The following is a 14,503-nucleotide window of genomic DNA, read 5'->3' on the forward strand; positions in this document are numbered from 1 at the left end:
CATATTTTAAAGCTGGAAATCCTTTAAGCCCAGCTGAACATGTAATGGAAGTACAATGAAAGCATTAGGATTTGTAACGTAGACATTAAGCTACTTAATAGTGCAGAAGCTAGAGTCCTGGAAAGGGCTCAAAGTACATCTACTCTCCTGACTTCCAATGTATGGCACTGAGATTGAAGAGTAGTCCACATGTAACTGCCAACATTAACTTTATCGAACCCTGAAATAAAATCAGCTCCAAGACTGGAGCTGCAAATGGGACTAAAGTTTTAGCCAATCACTGAACAGTCATAGTGAAAGAAAAGAGAGACTTTTTTGGTGATCAAATGTTTTAATTCATTGAAGACATGACAGACCCATACACAGTAAGAAAGGGTCAAAATATAAGCTCTTAACTGATGTGTGAGAGCATAACTCTACTATGTGTCTAAATATCCATGAGGTGCTTTTCATTACTGAATCACCTCTCCACATAGACCCTCTATTCACTCCTTTGTGCGCAGACAAAACACAGCTCTGTCCATGGCCATCATCTCGTACAGAGAGCCCATCATTATGTAAATGTCACACTAAACGTGCCAATCACTTCCAAGTGACAATGCCCTGACCCCAATCCCCTTCCCACTCCAGCACACACCAGCACCGAGTCACAAGCCCAGCCGACCCGGTCCGTCTCATTGGCTCTGCCCCCGTAAACAAACAGGCAGGTTTACTCAGGTTTACTGGTGGAACTCCTGTACCAGATTACGGCACATGACTGGTAAAATCCTGCTCTCTCTCTCTCAGCACTGAGAGCAGCCTACAGTTCATAATGCTGTGTCAAACAGGGAAGAGCAAAAAAAAAATCACAGACAAAAAAGCCCACGGATATGTAGGCTATATACAGCTCCAGTGAAATGAGGACAACAAGCAAACAAACCACATACACACACACACAGATCTCCAGAGCAGTGGGCTTAAGCGGCCCCTGCTGTGCTGTAGGGGTGCAGGCAGAGCTCAGATGCACACAGACAGTGGATAATGAGCTTGTCTCCTTTCAACACCAGTACAAATGAAGACGGGAGGCATTTTTAACGAGTCAGGGGCCTTTCGCTCCACAGCCTGCTTGTGTTTATGTGGAAAGGGTAAAAAAAAAAAAAAGAGTGGAAAAAATAAACCCCTTTCTGTCTCTCTCCCTCTCTCATCTGGCTGTTGGAGGTATAAAGTTCCAGACTGAGACGGTGGGCGACTATTCTTTTTCACATAGTGCTGGATGAGCTGAAAATAGCAAGCATGCCGGGCCTAATGTGGTAGGATATGTCCAACTCTTCGAGGGTCCCGCTGGGGGGTCCGCTCTGGTCCAGGGCCCGATCGATACCAACCATTAATGCATTTCAGCTACTCTACTGCTAACACAACCAGCCCCCAACCCCCCAACTCTCTCCCTTCCATGACAGGGAAAAATGGCTATATTAGTGGATTATCAGAGAGAGAGAGAGAGAGAGAGAGAGAGAGAGACAGAGAGAGTGACCAAGAGAGAGCAAAAGAGAGAGAGAGAGAGAGAGAGAGACGAGAAGAGAGCAACAGAGCATGAGAGAGAGAGAGAGAGAGGAAGCAAGAGAGCATGAGAGAGAGAGAGAGAGCAAGAGAGCATGAGAGAGAGAGAGAGAGAGAGAGCAAGAGAAAAAGAGAGAGAAAAAGAGAGGGGCAGCGCTGACTGAAGCATTTAAAAATGTGCCATGGTCTCTAGGACGATGAAGGAGCAGACTGGTAATTATGATGTGTGCATTACATTAATCCTCAGGAATGCTAATAGTCTCCCTCTGGCCCCAAAGGTGTGATGTAATGTTTTAGTCTCACTGTTATTTTTTTTATTTATTTTTTTTAATGTCAGTGTTTCCCTGGGTCTATCATGTCTTCAATGAATTAAAACATTTGATCACCAAAAAAGTCTCTCTTTTCTTTCACTATGACTGTTCAGTGATTGGCCAAAACTTTAGAAACGTTTTAGTCTCACTGTTGCTTTTTTAATGTCAGTGTTTCCCTCTCTAAAAGGCTCAGGAAAGCCTTGTAAAGAGATGTTTTCGTCGGGTCTTGAGCATCGTTAAAACAAGCAGAGGTTTACACAGACGCAGGCCGTGAGGTGGCGTGGAGCATCTTAAAGGGGAAAGCTAAAGGAGTGCAGGAGATATTCCAGTGTGCTCTCATCTGGCAGGAATCAAATGCTGAACTCTATCTGGCTTCAGAAGGAGAGCACCGGGTCCCCGCATTCCTCTCACAGGTGGTAGAGTTCTCACTGGCCACAGTTCAACTGAACTAAAATGAGCCCTGTCCAGTATATACTCTCTCTCTCTCTCTCCCTCACACACACACACACACACGGAGACTAACCATATTGTGGGGAAAAAAAACAGGGGTCACTGTACAGTAATACACAGTTTGGTTGAGACATTCCATGTGAGTACCAAGCTTTCTGGAAAGCACAGCATTTTGGCCTTTAATGACACTATACTGAAAATACAAACAACAGAAAAAGCCTCTACAATATGCCTCTCAATTCGGAGACTGTCACACTTTGACTGGGACACTGCATTGGAGAAGCATGCTGTTTAGAGCACACATGAGGCGGACTGCAGCACTTCCTTATAAAGAGCATAAGGGCTTTCTTCAGCAGCTTGCACTGCGCTGACCACAGGGTACAGGACGAGCTGTAATTGTGTTAGTGTAATCACGGCCACGCTAAAGGAGCCGGTTCCTAAGTTCCCAGTGCTGAAGTCTCTGGCTAGCCTCAGTATGCGACCCACGTAGTTTTGGCTTTAATGGAGTGAAAGAGAAAAGAGCGACAGGAAGAGTGGAGAACAATGCTGTGAATGCAGGGCCCCGAGACAAAGGCGGAATCTGCATAATACATTAGGTAATGTGTTATGACAAGCCTTCACAGAGCCTGTGCCCTTATTTAGAGCCCGCTGACTTTTTCCACACGGCCCAACCTTAGACTGCTCTGACATTTCACTTACTCACAACAACAACACCAGCACTACCTTCTGCTCCCTCCAGACTGGCTGGTTTGGGATGTTCACGAGATGAATGTATGATGATCAAAGAAAAAAAATGAAACAAATAAAATAAAATAAAAAACAGGCCTCGCTGTGAGTTTAAACAGAGCATTAAAACTTCAGCAAAACCTCATATGCAGCAAGAGTCTGACTTCTAGGTGCTTCTGAAAACAGCGCCTTGAGTGGAAGTTCAGTGGAAGAGTTTTCTCCTTCAGTGTTTATGATCTGGTATTCCCAAATGAAAATATTCAATACAAAGTTGTTGGGAGGATGTTGCTGAGAGGAAAGTGAAAAGGGGCAGAAGAAAAAAAGAAAACAGCGAGCAGATGCATGGTCTTGGAAGTATGTGTGCAGTGAGGGTCGCGCAGTGACAAAGTCTCCAGTAATGAGGGAAAGTACAGCCATTCCCAGCTGTCCAAAAGAGAGAGAGAGAGAGAGAGAGAGAGAGAGAGGGGGCACAGAGTGTTGTCTATTTATATGGCAGCAGATGGCAGGTGCTGCTTCACATGCTGACTGATTCTCACTGACAGGAAGGAATGGGTAGATTTCTGCAGTCCAACCTTTCTGACACACTCCACCCAGCAAGACAGACCACTCACACACACACACACACACACACACACACAGACACACAAACACACACACACGTGGAGATTCGTTTGTACAAAGGCACAGAGGAGAGACCCACTGAGGGAAGGTTCTAGAACATCAAGTTTCTTAAACTTTTGAGTATCAAGAGATAGTAGAGGCCCACAGAAAGAACAGGAGATTATTAGACATTCTGCCACTCAAATGAACAAACCAGGTGCTCTAAACGCTCTACACTCCTGTTAACAGACACCCACATATGCTGCAGTTGAAAAATGGACGGAAGAGCAGTTGTGAACAGGATGCCTCTGGATCCATTCTGAGGTTGTGGTGGAGATCTTTTCTCTTTGCAGCCCTACAAACCCATAAGCTTAGATGGAGCGGGTCCAAGACAGGATACAACATTCAAAACAGCTGCCCTGACCGACAGCCTTCGGACTCTCAGATCTGAGAACTTCCTCACTGTTTGTGTGTCTATATATAACTGTATATGTGTTTCAGAGAGAAAATCACTGAATGTTGCCTTAGACCATTTCACTCTCACTGAGTGGCCTCTAAGGTATACTTCAGTCCAAATACTTCAGTCCAAATACTTCACACACACACACACACCTGGAAAGTCCACACAGCCCAATTAGATCGGCAAACATTAAGCACTAAGTACTGTATGACTGATAAGGATACAGTGAATTCAAAATATATTACATAACATCACTGACAGCCATCATATTTAGGTCCTCTGTCATTTTACACTTACATCATACTGAATGGGTGGACGGAGCCTAGAAGCCCACAGGATACGTTGCATACTGTTGAGTGAGAGGGACGGAGAGAGAGAGAGAGAGAGAGAGAGAGAGAGGGGTTTTGTGGTAGCCAGCCTGTTCTCGTTCCACTACGACTCTGTTTGTCCCTATAGACTCCCAGCCTGCACCACAATGAGTTACTGCAGGCTGGACAACACTCTATGCTTGTTTCACTGTGGGCCCCCCGCTTTACAGAGGAACGACCTGAGTGAACATCAAAAGCTCTGATGTCCTTTCAATACAGGCATTCCACCCCTCACATTACAGCTCCACGTTTGGATGACGTCAGCATTACACACACACACACACACACACACACGCACACGCACACAGAGAGCCATCTCTAGTTTGTGACTAATTGCTTTTAAGGTTGTGGAAAGGCTGAAATTTACTGAACGACAGAGCGAAATACATGAATGAAAATGAGAGCCAGAGGACAGTGTGGATTTGCATCAGCAGAATCGGGCGTGTTGTGTGAGAGGCCACTGAAGGCAGTGAGGATGAGACTGGCGGCAAAAGTTTCAAGCCATACCACTACTTGCCTTCATTTCACCATCCTCCGCATGCAAAACCAAATGATTGGTTGTCTCTCTCAGAGAGTGTGTGTGCGTGTTTGAGAGAGAGAGAGAGAGAGAGAGAGCGAGAGAGAGAGCGAGAGAGAGAGAGTGTTTGGCAGAGATTGGCTGGAAGGTATTAGTGCAGCCCAACAGCATGTGATATCACTATTTTAGATAGTGGAGGTTTCAGAGTAAGCAGCTGAATGGCAAACCCTGCTTCCCCTTTTCCACTGACAGTCCCTCCCAAACCCCACAGATCCTTGACACTAAATGACCGTAGAGGAACACAGAGCAAAAAAATGGTTTGTTTTAAATTGTGCTTTTTTTTCCTTCATGAATAATAAAACTTGAGGGAGAGCAGCAGCCACGACCTGTCGTGCTTGGACTACAAAACTCTCTGCCTCTCCGCTTTCCTATTCAGCACCCAGTTCGGATCAGAACCAAGTCTGCAACCAGGGCTTGTGTTGTCCTGAGGGCAAAGGTCCAGCTCGCCTCCGTAACAAGCCCAGATCTCAGGATTCACTCAAAACAAGAGTTACAAGCACATGATTGGCTGTTGGTTTATTTAGGCGGCTTGTGTTAGAGGGAATACAGCTGAACAGGCTAGCTTTGTGAAGTTAACAGTCACAACCTTAGGTTTGTAAAAACGTGACTTTGTTTTTCACTCTGGGAGAGGCAAAACGGTAATACGAGGAAGAGAAACCTAAAGTCCATTCCCAGGCGTTGGAACAGTTGCTGCGGTCAAGCCAAAACTACCGCTTTTCACGTCTAACGAAATTCCCTTATTAAAGCTGCTTTTAAAGCAGCTTTTACTTTCAGAATAAGTATCAGTTTCCAGAAAACATTTGAACAACAGTCTCATCCTTTCAAATGTTACAACATGAAAGAACGCCACGGCGTTAGAGGTGCCCTGTCTCTTTGGAGCAATGCCTGTGACAGCAGGAACTGAGGGACTTGGGAATGAATTGGGAATGATTTATGTAGTGATGCACTACTGTTTGTGGACATTATCTACAGAAGTGGATTTCTCTTCAGTCCAGGCCAAACAAGCAAAAATGCACACACCTAGAAAGGAAGTGCTTTGCAAAATGCAAGCATCACCAGCATTACCAAAAAGGAGGTACCAAACAAAAACATGGAAGTGCGTCTCTCCGGCTGCAGATGGAGCACAGGTTGTCTTTCTTTATTTTTGCACTTCCATGCCTTGTGCAGCTGAGGCAGGCGCATGGCACTCTAGTCCCCGCAGCAAGAGGGAGGGAAAAAAAAACCCCGTATAAATTCCAGAGCACGCGCCCGTAATGTTCCTTCACGCTCTCGTGCACGTGACACTGTCTGTGCTCAGGCTTACTGCTGCATCCCCCCCCCCCACACACACTCCCCCTCTTTTCCACTCCACCCCCTCAGTGCCATCTCATCCCTCCATCTCCAGCAGGAGCAAGCACTGGGATCAGGATCCCCACACACACACACACACACACACACACACACACTGCACCAACAATACTAATTACAGACAGACAGCAAGAGAAAGCAGGAGAAATACAGATGGGAACACAGCCCTAAAAATACACTCTCACTGAAAGGATGCAGATCTCACACAGAATTCAAAGAAAAAAAAAACAACTAGCTGAGCATAATGGAAGAGCTAAACAGAAAAAAAAAACCCCAATCAGATTGGCCTGTAATGCAGGCTATTTTAACACATCATTACGAAAGTTAATGAAAGCCCTAACACTCAATTACAAGCATGTTTATCTAATGTGCAAAATAGAAAGGGCCATTAATGGAGGTATTCCCCCAATCAGCCTTTCCATCAAACAAGGCTTCAAATAGCAGTGTCTCGTTTTGACGTTCATTCATGACTAAAGACTCTTTCACAGTGTCCAAAGCCTGCATTAGTCTGGAAGTTTCCAGTGTCTGTGTGAAGAGTTGAAGTTAAGCCTTAGGAGCGTGAGGAACAAAACTTAGCCCCTCTCAAATGGCTTTACAAATAATATTTGTGTCTGACCTTATTCTGAGACTGGACTATGTCACCCGACTGATTAGAACCGCCTAAAACTGTGCTGGTACAAGACAGTACAAATTAGGTCATCCAAATATCAGACATAAACAAACATCTGAAGACTATGTGGAACAGCATCTTAGCCATCTCCAGTTATGTCAAATAAATTAAAGGAATACAGGAAAGACCTGGTTATACCAAACAAACAAACTGACTAAAGAAACCGAACGTTTTAATAATCTTTTCCTATACTAACATGTTTAATCAATACAATTTTGTGCAACATCAGTTTTCTGTTCTACCACACAAGGAATCTAAATCAGGGGAAACAAATTACTATAACCAGTTTCTGTGTTCCTCGCTGTAATAGGCTCCAGCACCCCCCGCGACCCCAGTTAGGATAAGCAGCTTTGAAAGTGACTGAGTGAGTGAGTTTCTGCGTTCCTGTGTCTAATGTGGCTTCAAGTCAGTCACGAGAGAAGTATGGGTCAGAGAAATCAAACAAACATCAATGCAAGCCCTCCATCAAACACACGAGTAAGGAGCTAGAGAAGTAAGAAAACCAAACCACTGACTACAAGTGTGGAGACTACACCAGACAAACACGTGAATCAGTATATGAGTGAAAAATGAATAACATTCAAAGAGCAGTCCAGTATCATCTTCTTTTACTCTAGAGATTTAAGGGAATATAAGGTTGTGCTAAAAGGATCATATACACACATGCCCCATTTCTCACTGCAGCATGTTACGTAAGAGCTACTGACGATGCAGAGGACAGACCACGCCGTCAAGCATGAGAGAAAATGTGTGAGTGTTTTTGTTTTTCCTTTATCAACAAGGACGCGGTTCAAAAGACTCCATAACGGCACTCCGCCGGCAGTCACAAAACACCTCATTATCGATTGCCGAGGAAACCGAGCCTGGTTGCTAGGGGGATGATGCTATGCCAGCGTTCTGGGAATGTTTCTGAGAACATGCTGCCAAGCAGGAAGGGTTAACCGAGAATGATAAGATGAGACAGAAGTCTTCAAGATTTATCAACTGACAGACAACTGATATAGCCTTCACTTATTTTCCCATGTCGGGTTGCAACACTAACATGTGAGAACAGATATTGTGAGCATTGTGAATACGGTGAGCATTCCTGCACGCTGGGTTGGGAAAAACGACCCGGCTGTCACAGTCCTGTCTAGATTGAGACCTTATATTGGCGTGGTGAGAGAGGTGACACCTGGAATGGGTGTCAGACACACCTGCGAGGGTCAGAGGGATTAGCCGTGGGGCCTGCCAGTCTCAGGCCGGCTCTGGGATTACACCAGCATAATCAGGTCAATCACTCATGTCGGCACTCAGGATTCAGCGTTCAGATGACCTTCCCCATAACCAAAGCCACATCGATCTGCCCAATCACCCCACTCGCCGCCTCTTCCATCTCCATCCATTCATGAGAGTTTAGGAATTTCACTATCTCTTATTCTTCTGCTCACATGGCAGGATCTTTAAAAACTCTCTCATTTTAGTGTGGCTAGCCAGAAATGTTCTGATAAAGTAGCTGATATTGAACAATAGCTGGTAAAATTGAGGTTTTCTTGTGTTTTAATGATGTACTTGTTGAAGCTCTAAAGGAGAGTGGAAGGGAATTTCCACAGAGTTTCATACTGCTTCATTCAGTAAACTGCTCATAAAATGGTGGACACGAGCTAGGTTATTCTTAGCTAATACATCAACTAGCTCACGACTGGGGGCTGCCCACCGGTAGACAGAATAAATTGCTTGGATTACACAAACTGTCACTGACACATGGAGGTCACAGGGGACAGACGCTTTGATCTGATTCTGCTGCCGTCCCTCCTCACAACGAAACGCAAGACCGTCGTCCATCTCTTTAGTTCCTATTCATCCCACTGCTGTGCTGCGCCTGCTGTACTGACGCGCCTAACATACACTGGAAGAGAAGAATGGTTCTGCTGGGAGAAGCCCTGAATTGATACCCTCCACATAGTCTAATCTCTTTACCATGCCTTCCCCCACTCCCCCCCCCCTTCTTTCACCCTCCCTAACCCCATGGCCCTAAAGAGAGAGAGAGAGTGAAGAAAAGTCTTGCATGTACCCACTCCCATTCCCTAACCAGACTTCCTACACTTGTGGAAAGGGGAGAGGAGGGGGGGAAAAAAAAAGTTCAACAATGAGTGGGCCCGGTCAAAACAGCTGCTTCCAGACTGCTTCCAGACTGCTTCAGACCTAGCGCTGGCTAGCTTAACCCAGTTCACTGCTAAAGAGTCACATGATGGTGAGCTGTGAACAGTCTCAATGATTTTGCTTGTGATAAGCCAGAAAATACATTACATATTTATTTATCGACGCAAAAAGAGAGAGCGAGAGAACACAAACAGAGAAAGCCAGATGGGCTCCACCTTTATCACTGTCGATTGTTTCAGTGTTTTAAAGTCAAATTTTTTTAGTGTTTTAATCTGAGCTGTTCACGTGGGAGGGACCACAGAGGAGTAAAAGAGCAGTTATTCATTTTCAATAACTCATCTGTGTTTATCTTTTTTCCGGTTCACTTCCAGTCTAACACGCATAAGTGATTACCAGAAAACTCTTTGGCATCTTAGAGGAAGTTAGAGAGCATGTGAGCATATCTTTACAATGATAAAGTTCAGTTAAGCCCCACAGATTTGATGGAGCAACTGAAGATGCACGCAGCGACATTTCAAAGAGTTCAAATTTTACAAAGTCTTTTTCCAGATACGCCCCTTCCTAAACATAACTTAAATTGGCCTCTAACTGATCCCTCACCGATAACACAAAGTCTCATCAGTGCATGCAGATAAACATCTAATCACCTAAAGTATCTAAACATGTTCATCTTTCATCTTTTTAAGAGTTGTTGCTGTAGTTTCTGACGGAACCTTTAATCATAGCAAAAGGGAACATGAAGCTGCAAAATGAAATACACCAGAGAGAGAGAGAGAGAGAGAGAGAGAGAGAGAGAGACACCACATCTAGACAAAGTCTTGACCTAAACAAACTGTTTGTGCGAGGTGATAAAAGCCTTCAGCTTGGATTTAAGATCTCACCACGATCTAAAAGCATATGAGACAGAACAGTGGGTTAGGTATGCTGCTAAAAGGCCATCTTTTCACATTCTTCTTCCTGCCATTTACTGTAGCCGTGTGTGTGCGTGTGTGTGTGTATGTATACCTTGGCTTCAAGCGGCCCTGATCTCTCAGCATTGTAATAAGACAACATTCTCAGCATACCATCTGCAACAGAGCCCTGATCAAGAGCAATGGGCCCAGAGCCAGGCCCAGATTCTGCTCTGCAGTCTGCGCATGTGATACCCAGGTATACTCGACTGCAGATTCTCCTGCCTTGAGAATCCTGCATATGAAATAGGCGACCTCTGTTGTCACTCTCACTCTAAATGTCACTCTCACATTGTGTTCATAAAAATCACATCAAAGGTCCATAAGCTCGCAGAGTTACAAGGTGATATGAGATGCAAATATGTAACTGGCATGTTAGTGAGACAATACACTCTCACAGGAGTTACACCAAGTCCGGCTATGCAGTGACTGAACTGCACGCAGTTTTCCTACCAAATTCATCTAGGAGAACATGAGGTTTAATCAACTAAGTCTACCATCAACTATATCTGTTTGGGGTGACTGACTGTTATAGAGAGTGCACAGGAAAAAAACCAAACCAAAATCACAGCTCCATTTCCAGCCTACTGTAGGATGTCACCTCAGGAAGACATTCACCATGTCAATCAACTGTAACTTTTCTCTAATGAGCTTTCACATGACACACAGGCTTCATCACATAATCACCATTTATTAGAGAAAAACTGACAAAGAAAGCAGACCATACAAACTTCCTATAATCAAACAGATGACACAAATAACTGCTTGCCTATGTCAGTTTGATCATCTGCCTAATGAGTCATACACAGTGATTCACCATATGCTACTAACCCTCACACATACACACACACGCACACACACACACACACACACCAAAGACAACATGGTCCAAATAAGTATTTTAAACTTGCGACAAATCCCCTCTGTAGCAGAAAAAAAAAATCAAAGACCTGATACATAAAAGGACACTGTTATTCAGTCTAGGTCCATTACTGATATGAGTTATTGAATTCATCACCTCCAGCCCTGGAAAAAATTGTGATTTGTGCATTCAGTAGCATATTGAGATTGTATCGCACTGAATCCATGACCAACACATATATATATTACAGAATTTAACTGGGCTACCATTCAGTATCAAGACAGTGAGCCACTGCTCATGAAGGTCATTATAACAGTCACCTTCTTACCCAGTGAGAAAAAGAGGACTTCAATTAGCATAGTGTCCAATCTGTCAGTTTCTCTCCTGTATCTTTATTAAGTCTGGTTCACTGGCTTGTGTCATCAAATATCATTGAAAGAAACAAGTTATCACAACGTGATAGTTCGCTTTCATAATTCCCCAGTGGCGCGTGTGTGTCAAGATTGCACACTCTTAAACAAAACAGATATGATCAACTGATTTCCTTTCACTTGCTTCTTGTTCACCACGATAGGCTGCAACACAGACAGGCCGTTCAGTCACACAAGAAAATGGAGTACTGAGCAGGAACCATGAGACCCAGGAACAAGACACTTCGGCCTAAGAATGGACCAACTCAGCATTTCTGATGCCATAGCCCCCCTGGCATGAATTCCTCTTTTTTTTCCTTTCTCCCCAAATGGGAGAGGCACTGACACAAAGGAGATTATATTTCTTTGTCTTTTCATGTTTGGTATGCAACTCTATAGTCATTCTGGAATTTGCTTTACTTATGCTGCCAATTCATGTGTGTGTGTGTGTGTGTGTGTGTGTGTGGGGGGGGGGGGGGGGGGGGGGGGGGGGGTTCTGAAAGCTGAGAGTTTGGCTTGAAGGTGCAAAGCTCATCCAATAACACACTTGAACCTGCTCTCTGTTAACTTCGTCTGCAAGCAAGTCACAGAAGACTGCAGCCATTCAAAGGATAATTTCATTCCCAACAATAGCACATTCAGTTTGAGAGCAGGGTGCATGGTATGATGGGTTGAAAAGGTTCAGTGCTACTTACTGGTGGAGTTCCCTTGCATCTGAATGATGCATTTTGATTCTCTGCTGATCTCCCTTGAATTGAAGGGGCGCACTCTGACGGCAACTTTCACTGAAGCCCCCGACATAGTTGCAGCAGTTTTTCAACACTGCGATTCCGCAGATTTTCCCTCCTATGTAAAGGGGAAAAAATGTATTATTTGAAATGGTCAAATCCAATAATATGACGATGAGAGAACACAAATTATGTGTCGATACTGAAGCCATTCCTAATGAAGAACATTTAAACATAAGGTATAACGGACTGATCTCTGAGACCAGTTACTAATATGTTCCTGCTACAGTGATTTGATTCCATCTCGACTACCCCGAAAGCATTTCTGAATGCCCGACGTTAGCTAGACAGCTACCTCTCCTCAAAACATGGCTGCCACTTAACCGCAATAGGGATGGGCCAACTTCTCCGTATCCTAGATTACACAAATAAAAGTCATAAATAACCTTAACTGAATGCACATACACTATTAAATTACGTGAAAGACAGTCGTTCAACCGACTGTACACAAAGCAAACAAACCTGTCTGGGTTATAACGGGAAATCTGTCATTATGGCCTTGGTTATACGCGTACCGTTAGCTTGACTCGAACTGAGATGGCAATCGCCGCTCTTGACATATATCTCCAAATTTTTTTTTATGCGTCTCTCGCTCTCAAAAGATATCGAGGTTGTTTGAAGACACAGAGACGTAGGTCGCCAGTTAATAACATAATCGAATATTTCCAACCTACGTCCTTGCAGCCAGTCATTCCATTACAGAAGCATACGCCCATGAAATTCTATCTACCCCAGTTATCTATCTACTTGGGCCAGAGAAAACAGCTTAGAGGCAACTGCAAAGGCAAAAGATATAACGATTTCCCATATTCAACGAGCATTCCCAACCACAACTCAGTTGTGCCACAGTCTCTGATTTATGGGTATGAATCTGTCAAAATGTATTAGGTGTATTTTCCCCCGTACTTAAGTTTGCAATCAAAATAGCCAATGCAAGAGTACGTTTCTATGTATCGGTTCTTGTGCTAACATTAGACGCACAAAATCGATAGACACCTTTGCAAAAAAAAATGAGCACATGGGACAGCCTCAGACTGACCTTTAATACCTCTTCATCAAGTATGACCATTACTGGGAACCGAGGTAGGCTAATCAGCTAGGACATCAGTATTAGTATCCCGGAGTTCCAGTAAATTCTACCGCTTGCCATTCCTAACTATTCCTTGTGTCACTTCTGCATGTTAGATCAGGTAAAACTCATAACAAGGTTTTATGTAAGAATACAAAACGGGAATTTGAGCTTGGAGCTTGCATATCTTGGCGTAACAATTTCAGTTTACATAAACAGCATTCCGGTTGATCATGCCTGGCCGAGTATGATTTCAAAATATGACTTAAAGTCATACGTTCTGCCTATTTCCCAGTAATAATATGACAAACTGTAGTGATACGCACGTGCACTAACGTCTTAAGTATTTTTCATGGTCTAAATAGCTTGCAAGTAATGTCATTGATGGGCCTGCACTTACCTTCGAAGATCCACGCGAAGATTTAGTACACCATAGAAAAGCAGCAAAATGTGAAACCTAAACTGACGCCTACCAGCAGCGATTACAGTAAACAAACTGACATAAGCTTAATTATTCCGTATTTGTCATATAAACCCATTATAACTGCGTCCCATTCTTCTATACGTAAGCCTCCACTGCATTCGTGGCTGTTGTTCAATTGTTATTTTCTGGGATAGGTGTTAGCCTTCGCGGATCTGTTCACTCGCTAGGATAGGATACGGTCGACTGCCTTGATTTACTGAAAAGATTACGTCAACAGCCCCAACACAATTTGAGCGTCACTTGGACAAACCAATAGAATGGGAGTACAGTTTCGGCAAGGTTTTCATAATCCAATGAGCTTCCAAAAAATGGACGAAGGGGTTGGTTCAGTACGACGCAATACTGCAGGATTTCTTGCTGGTCCAACTCGTGAGCAAGCAAAGAGTGGAACGCGCCTCCTAGTCGAAAAAAGATGTACTTACAACATCGATCTCAGTTCTGCAAATTTAAAACACTGAAATTTACTCGGTTAATATCGCAACTCCTCACAAGTTACTACCCAGCACGAGTTACTGAAATCTTATGAGCGCTCTTTCCCTAACACCATGGCATTATATGCACATTCAATCTCTCTATACACTAAACATTTTAGAAATCAGAAAGCATTACTACATGTTTGCTTATTGTTTAGGGCAAACAGAAATCTATCAGTTTTAAAACAAGTACAACATTACACTTGTAACTTGTAAAGGTGTGTGCATTTCCATTTATTACAGTTTAAAGACTTAGGTCCAAAAAAAAAAAAAGTTTGTA

At 43.7% G+C, this 14,503-nt stretch overlaps 1 protein-coding gene across 1 annotated transcript in view; it reads right to left on the reverse strand.

Annotated features, from left to right (window-relative positions):
- Positions 1-13,865, reverse strand: part of kif1b (kinesin family member 1B) — a 58,196-nt gene extending 44,331 nt beyond the window's left edge. Inside the window, exons 1-2 of the mRNA XM_030769989.1 lie at positions 13,667-13,865; positions 12,105-12,255 (exon numbers count right to left, since the gene is read on the reverse strand). Of these exons, the coding sequence (XP_030625849.1) occupies positions 12,105-12,210 (106 nt within the window). The 5' untranslated portion in view covers positions 12,211-12,255; positions 13,667-13,865. The remainder of the gene's footprint in view (positions 1-12,104; positions 12,256-13,666) is intronic.
- Positions 13,866-14,503: the final 638 nt, after the last annotated feature.

Source organism: Chanos chanos, chromosome 3, assembly GCF_902362185.1.
Source record: "Chanos chanos chromosome 3, fChaCha1.1, whole genome shotgun sequence".
NCBI lineage: Eukaryota > Metazoa > Chordata > Actinopteri > Gonorynchiformes > Chanidae > Chanos > Chanos chanos.